Source organism: Ceratotherium simum, chromosome 17 (assembly GCF_057802395.1).
Source record: "Ceratotherium simum simum isolate JZ-2026a chromosome 17, ASM5780239v1, whole genome shotgun sequence".
Lineage (NCBI taxonomy): Eukaryota > Metazoa > Chordata > Mammalia > Perissodactyla > Rhinocerotidae > Ceratotherium > Ceratotherium simum.
The window spans coordinates 6,051,812-6,068,438 of record NC_141916.1 but is presented as its reverse complement, the minus strand read 5'-3'; the positions used below and the strand labels follow the sequence as shown (position 1 = coordinate 6,068,438).

The 16,627-nt window shown below is 36.0% G+C and overlaps 1 protein-coding gene across 4 annotated transcripts in view; it reads left to right on the top strand.

Annotated features, from left to right (window-relative positions):
* TBK1 (TANK binding kinase 1) overlaps positions 1-16,627 on the top strand; it is a 53,121-nt gene that overhangs the window by 12,337 nt on the left and 24,157 nt on the right. For all 4 annotated transcript variants that reach the window (XM_087442079.1, XM_087442077.1, XM_087442078.1 and 1 more), the window contains 7 exons: positions 704-885; positions 5,321-5,481; positions 8,149-8,259; positions 11,365-11,544; positions 13,288-13,484; positions 14,243-14,301; positions 14,713-14,804. In XM_087442079.1, coding sequence (XP_087298205.1) covers positions 704-885; positions 5,321-5,481; positions 8,149-8,259; positions 11,365-11,544; positions 13,288-13,484; positions 14,243-14,301; positions 14,713-14,804 — 982 coding nt within the window. The remainder of the gene's footprint in view (positions 1-703; positions 886-5,320; positions 5,482-8,148; positions 8,260-11,364; positions 11,545-13,287; positions 13,485-14,242; positions 14,302-14,712; positions 14,805-16,627) is intronic.

Below are 16,627 nucleotides of genomic sequence, written 5' to 3'. Positions count from 1 at the left end.
GTAAGACTGTGGTGAAAGACTGATATCTTTCTTGGGAATCTATTCTTTTTTTTTTTTTTTTATAGAATCTGTTATTCTTAAATGTAATTCAGTAGTGAAACATCATGTTGTAAAGGGCATTTATAGCAATACAGCAAATAACATCAAGTAAATTCACAATATTCAATATCTAATTGATGTATAATTATTGCTAAGACTACCCTGCGTTTTTTATCAGGTATATGTTTATAATTGTGTCCATCACAATTTTTAGATTGTATTGGAACAGCTATTCATAGAAATTTCTTCAGTGCTAACACAAAAGGAAGACTTATAAAAATGTACGTAAATGTTCTGCATTTTAACAGTAAGTGGGAATCTTTATTCTTAAGTTTAGGCAGATTGCCCACATGTACAACCAAAAGTGAGTCAGGAAGTCAAATGCTTATGACCATTTTGTTCTGTTTTCCTGATAATATTTAAGAGAGATGGGACTCTTCCTTAGACTGTAGTGGTCTTCTCGTTCTAAACTCCTTATTACTCTAACATGAAATATAAAATATAAATACTGTCTGTTACTTCTCTGATTAAAATGACTTTGGACCAACTTATGAAAAACTGATATTGAGTGAATATGAATGAATTATATCAATGAATTTGATGCCCGCACACACACATGGATACCTACATTATGATTTCCTTCGTTTTATATTTATTGTTGAAGTGGGTGGAATGAATCATCTCCGAGAGAACGGCATAGTGCACCGTGATATCAAGCCAGGAAATATCATGCGTGTTATAGGGGAAGACGGACAGTCTGTGTACAAACTCACGGATTTTGGTGCAGCTAGAGAATTAGAAGACGATGAGCAGTTTGTTTCTCTGTATGGCACAGAAGAATATTTGGTAAGTCATGCATCACTAATAATTTTATTATTTAAAGAAGCTGGATATATTGTAAATATTGGTAATTGGTCAACCAATTCACTATAAAGTGTCATGTAACTTATGACAAAAATTTTCTATTTTAATGAATGTGCTTTGTAACAGAATTAGATATTGGTTTTTAGGGTGCTGTTATTTTTCTGTTAAAAAATCTTACAAGTTTTATAACTCTCTTAAATTCTTTAACTTTACTAATGTTATGGATCTATATTGGAAGAAAAAGCTATCTGTACACTCCAGAAGCATCTAGCTAGTAAAGGCTCCCTTTTGTGGATCAGAGCAGTTAATGTATTTCAAGCTTGTTATAATATTGTTCCCTGTAGAGCAAAATTGATTATAATTCTGAAGCAGAAGATTCTATTCAAGGAGGTTGGTTATTGAAAGACAGAAGGGACCTTTGTTAGAAACACACAGAAAATGAAATGCCTTTGAAAAGATCTAACTTGAAATGCTAGGAATCTAGAAAAGCTCTGTAGTTGAAACTGTTTGTGTAAGTGTGTTTGTGGGAAGTTGGAAAACATTTGAAACGCTTAAGAAAATATACTTAAAAGCAAGTACATTTAACATGCAGTCAGGAAGTTTATAATATATAGTTGTCACTAATTGTTCATGGCTCTGGATTTTGTCTTACAAGTCTTAGATTCTGTGACTGTGTTCCAACTGGGCTCTGCCATTGTAATCTTATAAGATGAAGAGTGAAGTCTGGGTGCCCCATAGCATTATTCAGATGATTCTAAGTCTGACATGAATTAAGGTGTCATAAATTGTTCTCCTATCATTATATAATGCCAGATTAATCTGTAGCTATATTTTAATATTCTTTTAATAACCGTACCTAAAAATGGATTACATTCATCCATCAAATATTTATGGAGTGCCTACTGTGTCCCAGGCACTGTTCTAGGTGCTGGGACCTCAGTGTTGAACCAGATGCATGTGATTCCTGCTCTAGTGGAACCCACATTCCAGTGGGGAAAATAGACTGTTAATAAGTAAACAAGTAAACAAGATGAATTTAGGTAATTGAAGTGTTGGAAAGACAATAAGGTAATGAGATAAAGGGTGACCACCAGGAGCAACGTAGCTGGGGAAAGCCTCCTTTCAATCCTCAATGAAGTGACACTTAAATGATAAAAAGAAACAAGCCATGCAGAGAATTGGGGGAAGAATAGCAACTGCAAAGGCCTAGAGACGAGAATGACCTTGAATGTTTGAGAAACAGAAAGGATGGCAGTTTGGTTGGAATTTAGTGAGCCAAGGGCCAGGTGGTAGGCATTGGAATTGGAGAGGTAAGCAGAGACCAGCCAGGTCACACAGGCTAGTGGTTTCAGCCGCTGTATGATCACCCCCTGTTTATAATAAATGTTTTGCAATGTTCCCTTCAGTATTTCAAAATGAAATTCTTAGGTAGTATAACCAACCTGCGTGTCTAATTAAAAGAATAGCATATCTTAATAATAATGTAAAGGAAAGTATTATAATAAGATCATAGGTATTTAATATGTAAAAGTTTAGGAACAACTTCCCTGGCAAACAAAGGAATAGATGCTTGCATCTGTGTGTAATACCACTTCCAGTGCAAGTGCACTGAGAACTTGTATCAGAGTCGCGTATCACAAGTGGTGGTGTCGCACTGACATGATTTTCCAAAGCAGTGAATAAATCTTGGTCAAGTTTCCAACTAAGCAAAGTAGATTTACATATAGCTGCATTCTTGTAACTACAAAAATACTTTATGTACAAAAATGCTTTACGTTTATATATATAACAGAGTTAGATCATTATAAACAGACTTCTCACCTGCACAAATATCTGGCAGGGTATTCAAAAGTCATGCAGGATGTGAAATGCTTATTTTTCAGAACTGTCCTGTATTTGGCAGGATGTCCCTCATCTCTGGTCTCTGCCCACTAAATACCAGTAGCCCTTCCCCATTGCTGTAATGACCAAAAGAAACAAACAGCAGTCCTGTACCGGCCTTCTTGAGGTTGATAACCCCGTTACCAGGTATTATTCATCTTTCACATATCCTCCTAGAACCACAGTTTAGCTTTTGCCTCTAACAGACTTTTAAAATGGAAAGAACAAAACATTAAATAAATTAACCCCCAGTCCATGCTGTATTCTAGGCTGAAATTTTGTTCTAATCTATTTCCTATTTCAGAATATGCCCATTCCTGTCTTCAGTAATAGTGCACCAGAAGTTATAAAATGAGATAAATAATAGTCTGAAGCCCAGCAATCTAGAAATCTCCCATATTTAAATGAAAACTTTTCTCATTTTGGAATTCCCAGGCCAGATGTTAAATCTTCTCCACTTTGCGTGTTCATGTCCAAAGAAAACTTCAACGTTCTTTCTTCCATCATTTTTAATATGGTGGATATCTTAATAATATAGTCTGAGACCTTCACAGTAGCTTTGTCCTTATGCTCCTGTTCCAGATGCAGAGGCTCAGGCCCGGTAATACCAAGCCCTACACAAGCACAAGTGCACATTTAGGAGAGAGTCAGTGGGCACAGATCCATCAGACCAGCATGTGTCAAGCCACCACCAGTCACTCCTTAGGGAATACCTTCCCACTATACCAATTAGGCAGTATATTATTGCACCTTTTGCGGAGGTCCCCCCTTTGTCTCCTTCTAGAATCGCTGTATCTCCTCTTCCCAGGTTGGTGGCCTCATGTTCCAGAAGATATCAGGCATGTCCAGGTACTCGTGGCCTATTCACAGCACCATTTATATGCTAAGTACCAGCAGCTAGGTCAAAGGTCTGGCTAGCACTTCTTGGGACAGTAGTTACTTTATGTGCTATGCCACAGAACCACAGAACCACTCAGACCACATTTAGCTGGTAGGCATATGTTTGGACACGTGCTTCAAACCCTTCATGCTTGTCACCTCTTCTGATTTCTCATTAAAATGTATTTCCCAAAGGAGTCCTACCCTGAAAACCCAGGAATTGTGACCCTCTGGGAGTCAGGTTCATAGACTGCATCATTTAGAGGTACCTTCCCAGCAATGTTAACGGTTCCCAGTCCAACCAATGCATCAGTTCCAAGTCCCTTGGGCCGCAGCCAAATACGATGATATCATAAGGCATTGTTTTGGTTTGAGATCATTTGGGGGATGACTCTACTTTGGTCCAGAGCACACTCTTGTATCTTCCAAGAATCTTAAAAGTTCAAATACATAATTTCCATAAAGGCAAATCTCAGGAGACTAAGCATGTATGACCCCTGGTGGTTCTCTGCAGAGCTATATGTCCATCAGAATCTCTGTCTGGATCCGTAAGCTCCTAAGCCATGTCCTGTAAGATCCATCTGTTCTCTGCAACTGTAGTATAGTGTCTTCTGTGCTTAAGGACATGTATTTAACATCAGACTGGCTACTTGTCTGAGTTGCTAGATCCCCAATGAACCCAGTCAAGCAAGTCCTCTGAATTAGTTCTAGAAAATTTAGTTTTCATCTCAGAGCTAATATGACTTGCTCTGATGGATTGCGTGTGAGGATGAGGGAAAGGACTCAAGGCTGCTCGATAGGTTTTGGGTATGAGCAACTGGATAGATGGTCATACTATTTCCTTAGAGGATAAAGATTAGAAGGAAACAGATTTGAGTGGGAAGACCAAGAGTCTATTTTGGGTGTATTAAGTTTGAACTACCTTTTAGACATTCAGGAAAACAGTAGGATTTATGAATCCGGAGCTCAGGGCAGGAGATAGTTTTGGGAGTTAAAGGATATAGATAATATTCAATACCATAGGCCTGAATGGGAGATGAGGAAATAGGACGGTTACATATGTGGACATCTATTTTGAGAAGTTTTGCTATGGTGGGAAGCAGAGAACTGAATGAGAGCTAGAACAGGTTGTGGGGTCAATTTACAGTTTTTTAAAAATGGGAGATATTAAAGTGTGTGTATAAGCTAAAAGGAATGATCCAATAGAGAGGGGAAAATTGATGCATAAAATACAAGGGGTAATTATGGGAATTGATTTCTGAAATTGGTGAGACAGTATGATGGGCTCCACAGCACAGATGGAAAAGTTAGCCCTTGATAGGTTTAGTTCCAGTGTAACTGGAAAATAGGCCTGGAGTCTGGACACAGGTTCAGGTAGGTTGGTATTTGGTAAAAGGCGTAAGGGAGAGTTGATCTCTGATTGCTTCCATTTCCTCATTGAAGTATGAAGTGAGGTCATCAAAATTGAGGGTCAAAGGAGAGGTGGTGGTGGAGGTTTGAGAAGAGAGGAGAAGGTGTAAAATAGTCTTTTCAGATTGGGTAAGTGAAATTATTAGGAAAATATGATAGAATTTGTAGGCATTATTTAATACCCATTTTGTGTGATGTATTACCATAGAACACAAGTTAGTAGGTTTGTCGTCTTTTTTTCCTTAAGCATCCTGATATGTATGAGAGAGCAGTGCTGAGAAAAGATCATCAGAAGAAATATGGAGCAACAGTTGATCTTTGGAGCATTGGGGTAACATTTTACCATGCAGCTACGGGATCACTGCCGTTTAGACCATTTGAAGGGCCACGTAGGAATAAGGAAGTGATGTAAGTGGTTTTTCCATCTAAAATTAGGAATAATTTTTTAAATATCTCTGTCTTATTTTGTTTCATCATATGGTAGAGGTGTATGCTAATGAAAATTGATTTAGCCATTATTTCTGATATTTTAAGCTATTTGGTTTTTAATAAGAATGTAGCCTTATATAGGCATAATTTTTCCTATTGTGTTTAAATAATAGTTATATACAAACTATAAATGGCATCCAGTCTTTGGTTCATCGTTAAAAGTATTCTGCTTTCTGGATTTTATTTCAGCATACTGCTTATTTATTTCTCTTTTTGTACTTATCAGGATTTTTCCTCCATATAACTGAAAGAAATAGTACTTCTGTGGAGTAGTAGAACCATTACTGGATCTAAAAGAAATATGATTCTTACCCTGAACTGTTCTGATTTCTTTTACCATTTCAAAATAACATGTCACGTAATACTAAATTTTTTCTAGTGTTGCACTTTTGGTCCAAAGACTGAATGCATTTTACTAGTACATTATACATTTATACTGCCATAATTATTAGGAAATAATTACTGTGTATAAAATCACTGTTGTAAACCAAATAATGGAGGAAAAGAGAGATGGATTTCTAGATGTGAAATTTGTTATAAAATTCGTCCATACATTGACCACACATCTTTGTCTTTTAAAAGAAGTTAGTGGCTGACCTTGCTTCGTGAGAAACAGCCAACAACGCACACATATAACCACGAGGTCATGGATGTTGTCCAGTGTATGAATGACATGGGACAGTAACTCACTGACAGCCAAACTTGTCCACCCATTCTTGTGCATCTTAACATTTCTCTTAGCCCTTTATATATTTGCCCCTGCCTTTTATAGCAAACATGACTTTAAAGTAATAATCACAACTGTAAAAATATAATCTTTAATCTCAGAAAAATTGAAGGAGAAGCATATTTTTCCTTTTGTTGGTTTGAGGAAGTAAAATCAATTCAGCTGATACCGTGACTTTTGCTAAAACCCGGGTATCTAAATGTTTTCCAGCAAGGACAACGTACATGTTTATGGGAAGAAGACATCCTTCTGTACTGAGGATTTGGGTATAGCATCGTCTTGAGCCTGCTGTACAGCAGTGCTCTTTTTATAAAATCTCTTCATTAATCATGGCTGAGGGTCAATTTGTGTTTTTCTCATTAAACATGAATTGTGCCTAACAGTTAATCATGCTTTTATTGTCATGGATATGTTTTAAAGCAATGTCGGCATTTCTTGCTGCCCTGAAAATGGATTAAATAAAAGTGTGGTGCTCCTTAATAAAGAAAACATATGACTCATAGGAACTAGGAATGCCTGGTGGTTTTTCTTGACCACCAAATGGGCAGGTATACCATTAGGAGAATTTATTTATTTGCCTAGAAACTCAACTTCCTGATGAACACTGATGGTAGTGAATGTTCAGAAGTGCTAGAAGTAGTAATAATGACGTTTTACTTTACTAATGAGTGATGCATTCATCTCATAATATAGCAGTGTTGATCCCTCAGCATCTCATTTACATGTTATGAATATGTTTATATGTGGATCTTACCAAAATTAGTTAAGCTTTTTCAAGAATTTGTAAGCATTCCCTTAAGAATTTTGCCCTTCATTCTATTCACTTCTCTCTTCTTGCATTAATCTTACGTATCTCTACTTATTCCTCCACAGTCACATCCTTCTCACGTGAATACAACTTTCTTTTCACATTAATTTTCTTCTCTGAAAAATCTCTTAAGGCAAAATCCTGGCTGCCTCTGCTGAAGAGCAGCAGGTGGTCCAGATCAGTTGTACTGGTTTGTTGTACTTTTTAAAGAATACATTGATTTGCTCAGAGCACATTTATGGAGACATTAAACAAACAAACAAAAATTATGGCAGAAATAATAGCTATAAACTTACGTAAGATTCTGCCGTGTTATGTTTACATTTTCATCTGCATAAAGTATTCTTCAAGGCACGAGGCTCTTATTTCCCTCTTGCGTCCAGGTTTTGTTTAGGAAAGTGCGGAAACCTAAAAGTCTGCCTTCACTGACTTGCTCCATCATTATTGTTTTGCTTCCCTGTCCATCTCTTTCTTCCATTCATATTTATTTTTATCACCTTTATCAAGAGTAGAATTAAGTTTGGCTTTTAATTTTGGCACACACGTATTCTTATGTATTTTCAATATGCAGATAATCTTTCTGATACTGTGCTATGTATAGTTTTATCATTTTTTTAAAAAAGAATACTATTGTTCATTCTGCAGTAATTTCATAGTCCAGTTGACTGTGCCTTGGATAATATGAGTAAGAGGACTAGATGCTTTTTTCATGGTCTAGAGACATTCTGTAACATAACTTTGTGTTTGCTCGATTCTTTCAGATGGAAAAATTAATATTTTTGTTGTGAACATCAAGATACTGTTATATGGCACTCTGAGATCCCAATGAAAATTAATTATGGCAGATATAAAATAATCGTACAGCCACTATTCTGCTTCAGTCAGTCAGATTCAGAGTGTTTTGCTTGTTTTATGGATCCTGTGAACATCAGTCACAAAGTTTCGTCTAGTAGATAATTGTAGGTGCAACTGAGGCAATACTTTTGCAAAGCCCATTGACAGGCTGTGCAATCAAGAACTGCTTAGTTTGTTCTGCTTTTATTTCTCCTAGGTATAAAATAATTACTGGGAAGCCTTCTGGCGCGATATCTGGGGTGCAGAAAGCAGAAAATGGACCCATCGACTGGAGCGGAGACATGCCCGTGTCTTGCAGTCTCTCTCGGTCAGTATAGTGTCCCCAGTTCTCCTCTTGTGCTCTTCAGCGTTTGGAATCTTAGTTGACTAAAATCACACATACTTGAATGTAGGTTGTTTTTGTTTTTGATGAGATGTTATTAAAGCATGTGCTTTGGTATGTGATTTTTGTCTTTGTGGCAGACAGTGTAAAGATTGATTCTGATCTGTGTGATTTTGCCAGATCTCTGTTAGAACATAGGGCATACATTTTTGAGACTGCCGATCAGTGGTCCGGGGATTCTGTCCAGTGTGGGGATCCAGCTTGGACCTTGGTGTCTTTCGTGCCGACCTCCATATTGACCGACCACAGATAGTGGAATAGATGGGAGTGACTGGAGCTCTAAAACACTGACACTCAAGAAGTTTAATATTACCCTCGTTTTAAAAAAGTATTCAGGGCCGGCCCTGTGGCTTAGCGGTTAATTGCGCATGCTCCGCTGCTGGCAGCCCGAGTTCGGATCCCGGGCGCGCACCGCTTCTCCAGCCATGCTGAGGCCGCGTCCCACATACAGCAACTAGAAGGATGTGCAGCTATGACATACAACTATCTACTGGGGCTTTGGGGGAAAAAAAATAAATAAATAAAATCTTTTAAAAAGTATTCATATTATTCAAAAGATGAGAAATAATAGTTTCCTACTGCTTTTTCCAGCATTTCAAATGTTCCTATGGGTCTTATTTAACAGCCAGAACTCAAAAAAATTATGTTGTCAGATATGAATCCTGTTATCACAAAGGATTTAAGGTAAAAGAAATTAAAAGTTGAGAGTATATTATTTTAAATTTTACTGTGGAAATGAAGCCAAGACACTCATCAATATCTAGAATTTGTGATTACTGAATTAACTTTCGTTTTTCCTGAATGTGGTAATTGTGTAATCCAGAAATGAACACACACAGGTTACGATTTACTGGCTTAACACCTAATATGATTTGTGGGTGCTTTTTGTATGACTTTCAACGTATAAATAAATAAACAAACAAATAAATAAATTTAGGGCCCATCCCCATGGCCGAGTGGTTAAAGTTTCGCACACTCCGCTTCGGTTGCCTGGGTTCACAGGTTCGGATCCTGGGCACGGACCTACTCCACTCACCAGCCATGCTGTGGCTGTGTCCCACATACAAAAAAAAAAAAAAAATAGAAGAGGACCAGCACAGATGTTAGCTCAGGGCTAATCTCCCTCAGCAAAACAATAGAAATATTTATTTAATAATATTTTAAATATTAACTATTGAGCAACATATTATTTATTTAAATAAATTATATATATATCACAAGCTAATAAAGTATCACCTATCATATTATATATTGATTTCTGTGAAAACTCATTTAAACCAAGAATTCCACTGCTAAAATCATTTTTGAAAACCACTGTTCTGACAGTTTCTTTTTTGTGTTGTTTAAAAGATTTTTTCAAAATAAAATTGTATCATGCAGGTAGAATTCCAAGAGAAATTAATTTTATTGAAGAGCAGAAATTTAATATTATTATAGTGATTTGTATTAAATTTTGATTTAGAAAATACTCATTTTGGGGATTTCAGGCAAAACTGATAAAATTTAAAGGGGTCAGGAAGTGAACACTTGCTGTTTAATAATTATGTTGCTGAAACTCCAGATCAGTACTTTGACCATCTGAACTGCAGATTGCATATTTCAGGAGGGTAATAGGCCTTAGATTACCCATCTCATCAGTCTTTAGCACACCAAGTTATAAATTCTTTGATAAAAATTGCTTAGGTACCAGCAAGTATGTTATTGTATGATCTTGTTTTTTTTTAGATAGTAAGGACTTTATAAGTACTACAAATCAGCAGTGAAAAACAACTGCCAGAAACGGAACAGCTGTAAAAAGCGAGAACCATCCTCTTTCTCACATATATTAGTGGAGACTGGACAGCAAGTGAGAAAAACCTATCGCAGCCGGTTTATATGAAAAAGGAAATAGATTGACTTTGTAATTAGAAGTTGACATGTGTGTGTACTCAGAGCCCAGCTGGATCCTCGGACTCATCAAGACGTGGTCTCTTCAGATCGTTCAGATCTGCTTTTCTCTGATTTCTCTTCACTCTCAGGCAGGCTCTTTCCTGGCTGGCTCTTTCCTGGCAGCCACAAGATGGCTGCTGGCATTCCCAGACTCATGTTCTCATAGCTTTGAAAGCTCAGTGGAAAGAAGGACTTTCTTTCTTCCTTGATAGTTTTAGCAGAGATTTCTGGGCTGATTCTCATTTAACTAACTTCATGCTGCCCCCTGGCCACCTTCGACTAATCATAATACGCAGACCTGGCTGTTGTGCCTGTCTGTGGACAGGGAGTAGGGTTAGAGAGTAGAGAGGTGTGGATTCTCTTAGGAAAGGAGGGAGAATAGGTAGCTGTCAGGCAAAAATTTAAAACGTCCACTACATACTTTATATACTGTTAACAGACAAGGAATTATTCCAGTGTCTGTCACGTAGTCAAGAATATATTTTTAAAACTATTTGAAATTCCATAATCGAGAGCCTGTTTGAGGATATTTTATAATTTGGTGAAAGCATGAGAGAGAGTAAAGGTCCTTCCATTCATCTTTTAAAAAATATTTAAGTTTATTAGTCAAAGATTATTCCTAGTTGAATTGGCAGTAATTGATTGCTAGATGATTATAATAATGTTACTTCCTAAATAAGTATACTACAAAAGGCATGTAAATTCAACATAAAAAATTATGTTTTGGAGTGCCATATGAAAAGGACATTAAAGACCCTTTAATTAAACCTTGGTCTTATTCTCATGACCACCTGGTTCTCATCAACGGATCTCCCCTGGATAGCCATGTATACCAGTGTCAGAATGTGTTTGGAAAAGTAAGAAAACTTGGGAAGGAGGCAATCAAAGAAAATAATCAGTAAAAGATAAGTTAACATAAAAATACCATAACCCCTGATTCATTGATAAGTAGTAAATATTAAACCAAGTAGCAGATTTTTGAATTAATCTACTCTAATACTAGTTATAGCCATTCATTTGATTTGTTGGTGAATATTATGATTTTGTACCTAGACAGAATATAATACATTCACTCTTTAACTGTTTTCAATACTCTTTTAGGGGTCTTCAAGTTCTCCTTACCCCTGTTCTTGCCAACATCCTTGAGGCGGATCAGGAAAAGTGTTGGGGTTTTGACCAGTTTTTTGCAGAAACTAGTGATATACTTCACCGAATGATAATTCATGTTTTTTCACTACAACAAATGACAGCTCATAAGATTTACATTCATAGCTATAATACGTAAGTACCGATTTATATTTTCTTTCTATGTCATAATATTGTGTTACATAATAATCATCTTCATAAATTGGGAGAGGAAATAGAAAAGATGCCTCGAGCTTCACCAAAGGCACCCACTTCCCGCGAAGAAAATTATGTTTGAGTTCTCAGTAAATTCCTTTTCACTTATCTTTGGAGTAAAAGGATTAATTTTCTAAAATTTGCAAGTAAATTAGCTTGTTTTTAAACTGCAGGTTTTACAAGACTCTTTTCGTTTCTGTGCCTTCTCCAATTACATAATCACATAACCACAGTTAGCATCTACTAATAAATGGGCTGGGTTTTATAAAGAGTACTATCCTGTCATTTAAAAAATATTAAAGCATAAGTCTTAAATATAGTTACTATAGTTATTTGCATATGTGGCATAAAGCCCTTTTTGGGTGCTGGAAAAATAATCATTTGTTTTACCTAAGCAGAAACACATTAGACCCACGTGATAAAAAGTCGACTCGTAATAAAACTGCATATAACTAAATACACACAACTAAATACATGTAAAACTGGGCAGATCTGAACAAGAGAGGTGGATGTATCAGTGTCAGTATCCTGGTTGTGATACTGTGCTGCGTTTATGCATGCTCTTTCCCTCAGGGGAAACTGAGTGAACAGTATATAGCATCTCTATTATTTCTTACAACTGCATGTGCATCTACAGTGATCTCTACATAAAATGTTTTTTAAAATGAAGGAAAAAAACATTACACCTATTGTGTTTGCCTTTGTTTCTGTTTTGACAAGATGCAAATAGCAGTTTTGATGCCTCTTAAAACTGAAAAAGAGACTTTTGGTAATTTATTAAGGAATAAAATTTATTAGATAAAATAATATATTAGATATTAATATTGAATACCTATGTCAAATATAATATAAACTTTAAATATAATGAATAAAATAATGTTAATATAACGTTACATTCAAGTATGGTTTTTGTCTTTACTTTGGTACTTAATAGCCTGAATAAACGTGTCACAGTCAGGTGCTGGCCGCTCTTTCACTTTAAGGAGTAGACTGGAACGTCAGAAGCCCACCCAGGCCTGAGCCAGGTCACGGCAGGGGCTGGTGGCAGAGACAGATCACAACATGGCTGCTGAAATGTTTCTTTGATTTCATAGATCTGTTTAGGGAGAGTCTACCTTTTTCCCGGAAACATAGTTTTGAAAATACTTGGTTTTATTACTGCATTTAACAAACATGATATAGTCGTGTTCTAAGTACTATTCTCAAGTCTTTATATATGTAAGTCATTTAATCCTCACGATTCTGTGAGGTGGGTACTATTATTCCCATTTTACAGATGAGGAATGTTAGCACAGAGCAGTGAAGTAACTTGAGGTGATACAGCAAGTAAGTGGAAGACCTGGAGTGTGACGCCAGGTGGTCTGATTCCAGAGTCACTGCTCCTGCACTCTCTGCTGTGTTGGCTCTCCATTGTTAGATATTAAGAATCCTGTGTTGCACGTATCCAGTACAGGTATCCAGACATAAAAATGTCTTGCTGATTGCTGTATAGACAGGTTATGTGGAATTTCAGTGTAATAAACTTGATAGGATCCACATCAGCAAAGCGGTGTTTCTATGGACTGGTCGTGATTTCACGTATCATTAGAAATGGATGTTGTTGCACTCACCGGTAAAAAAAAAAAAGATCTTACCTCTCGTTTTATCCCAGTTATGTTGTCCTTTTGGACTTTTCTCACACAGTGCCACTGTATTTCATGAACTGGTGTATAAACAAACCAAAATTATTTCTTCAAATCAAGAACTTATATATGAAGGACGACGCTTAGTTCTAGAACCTGGAAGACTGGCACAGCATTTCCCCAGAACTGCTGAGGAAAACCCCATCTTCGTAGTAAGCCGGGAACCTCTGAATACCATGGGATTGGTGTATGAAAAAAGTAGGTTGGGGTTTTTCCTGTGGTTCTTACAGCCATAAGGAAAAAAAAAAGCCTGTAAAATGATTGTCATCTTCATAAAATTGATTAATGATGACATTAACTTTCATAAACATTAAAGTTTTGTAAATTAGTTGAGGGAGACCAGGAGTAAAATTGAAAAGCCTTGTATGCAACATAATTTGAACTTAATATTTTGTTTATCAAATGGTAAAATATTTGGTCACATGTGTTTTACTGTAGCTCTCTGCTTTTAGTATTTTACTGGCACTCGGATAACCTTTTGTATCATAAATTTCAGCAAATATTTATTGTGTCCAGTGTGAATAGGACACTTCACCAGGCTTTGGAGTCTAAGAAAAATTAGACTGCATTTGGAATTTTCTGCATTTGGAATCTTTTAAATTATTAATCCTAGTGATGAAAAAAAAATTACCCAGATTTTTACATTTCTGTTTGGATCTTTGGGATTTTATTTAGATTTAAAGAGAAGTGTTGAGCTTGTTGTATTGGAATGTATTTAAGGAACAAAGTGAAACGCCTTAGAAATATTGCAGGTAATTTGTTACAGAATGAGCATTATTGTTTCAGGTGGTTTTTTTAACCAGGTAAAGAACATTAAAAAGAGTTTTGCCACTAACGTTTAATTTAGAGGTAATTTAGAGGTTAGTGTTTTACTTAAGAGGTTGCTGTATAAAGGATAAAATAATTCATTCAAAATTATTTATTTTAGATTTTAATTATTTTACTTCGTCTTTCAGTTTCGCTCCCTAAAGTACATCCACGTTATGATTTAGATGGAGATGCTAGCATGGCTAAGGTTAGTGTTTAATTAAATTACTATGTAAACATCTGAATTAAAATTATCCTTTCAGTAGTGGAAGCAATAAAATGTATTATGTCTTTATATAGGCCAGTATGATTTAAGAAATTATTCATTTAGATTGTTATCCATTGCAAATTATTTTGTGTTCTTTCTTCTTTACTTTATATTGTGTTTTGAACTCATAAGAAAATTTTCTCCATTGAGACAGTGCATGTTTAACATTATCACGTTAAGGATGAAATATTTATTGCAGTTATATCTGTCCTTAGCTTTTAGAAATTGGTAGTTTATTGTGTTTTAATTAACCTGATAAAAACACATTGCTTGAAATTTTTTATGTAGAAGTTTTTCTTACCTTGTACCATAATTAACGCCAAATATTGACATTTTGCTTTTCTTCCTTAGGCAATAACAGGAGTTGTGTGTTATGCCTGTAGAATTGCCAGTACCTTGCTGCTTTATCAGGAATTAATGCGAAAGGGGGTACGATGGTTGATGTAAGTAATAGGTTGAAATTTGAACATTGATCTTCATGTTGACTTCACTGAATAACTGGTAACCACCCCACCACTGATACTTTACCTCCTCCGACTAGGTAGGGTTGGGTGCTTGGTTTTTATTATAAGACATTTGTTTCACATTTAGTTTACAAAACATTTAGCAGCTTTTTTTTCGTTGTTTTCCTACAAAAACCTTGTGAGACAGATAGGACAAATAGTATGTGAATTTTAAAACTTACACCTCACTGTACAATATGATGGCAGATGAATTCCTTTTCCAAGGACTCAACTTGGCTCTTAGAAGGCTGTGGCATTGTTATAATCCAATACAAGCTATACTGCTTTCTAGGGTTTATGTCCTCAGAATCTTCCTCTAGTTCTTGCCTTTTTTATCAAATTTGAGTACACACTCAACTTTTCTTTTTAACAGCATTATTGAGATATAGTTCACATGCTTATATAATTCACCCATTTTTTTTTTAGAGTGTATAATTCAGTGATTTTTAGTACATCCACAGAGTTGTGCAACCATCACCACTAATTTTAGAATATTTTTATCATCCCAGAAAGAAACCCTGCACCCATTAGCAGTCACTCCCTGTTTCCCTCATAACCTCCTCAGCCTAGGCAACCACTCGTGTACTCTCTGTCTCTATAGGTTTGCCTATTTTAGACATTTCATATAAGTGAAATCATACAGTATAAGTACGCTCTCACCTTGACAAGCAATTTAAAAGCTAACTTTTTTTTACTGAATCACTTAATATAGTTTTTCTAGGTCAGAGTATTGATCATCTAGTTAAGTATTCTCTCCCTCAAAGGACCCTAAGAACTGTTTTGTGATGAAGACAATTTGACATATTTTTACCTTTTGTGATTTGTGGATGTCATCTTTCCATCCGACAGAAGTGGAGGATAAATAGTCTCTTCTGAGAAGCATGCCTCTAGTTCTATACAACCTCACTTGAAGCTTTTGAATTCTGTACACACATAGTCATGGCCGCATCTCCTCTGGGCTCGGGTGTTCTTCGGCTTTAGCGCTTGTGACGGTTTACATACCCACCTCACACCTGTCCTTCGATTCTCACAAATGTGTGAAGCATTCCATCATTCTTGTTCTGCTCCTGCTTCTAAGAAGAAAAAATGGTCTTTTTTTTCCCTGTGACCTTTATGTTAAACCTGTAAATTTATGCTTATAATTTTTTTATGTGTTCACATACCCAGTTTGTAAGCCTATGCTTTTCTCTTTCCATTAAGAAGCCTCTCTGTTTTTACTAAATAGTTTCTAGAAAAATCTAAGTGTTGACTCCATTTATTTTCATAGTGTTGTTACTGACAGCTCTCGTTTTCTCTTGCTGTTGTCGTCTGCCCCGGTCACTGCTCCGTGAAGCCTTTATTCCTTTTACTTATTAGCTTTTAGTTTAATAAGTCATGAGGAAATAGTTAATGTAGACCACTGTTGGCAAACTTTTTCTTTTCCAGTTAGTAAATATTTTAGACTTCATGGGCCACGTAAGGTCTCTTCTTTGTTTTTATGTGGTTTTAAAACCTTTAATAATGTAAATATCATTTTTAGTAAAAACAAGCATCAAGCCTTAGTTTCTTGACCCTTGATGTAAACCAAAAGCCCTTCAATTATATTGTTTACTATGCCAGCCTGCTGCTTCAGAGATCGTATTAACTGATTTAAAGTATAAATCAGACAGCAGTCGACTATGAGTGGTAGAAATTAATTCTGGTAGTGTAAAATGTAATGCTGTTCAGCTTAGTTCTGTGATTGTAGATTAGTTTTTATTCCTTAATATAATTTAAATGCCCTA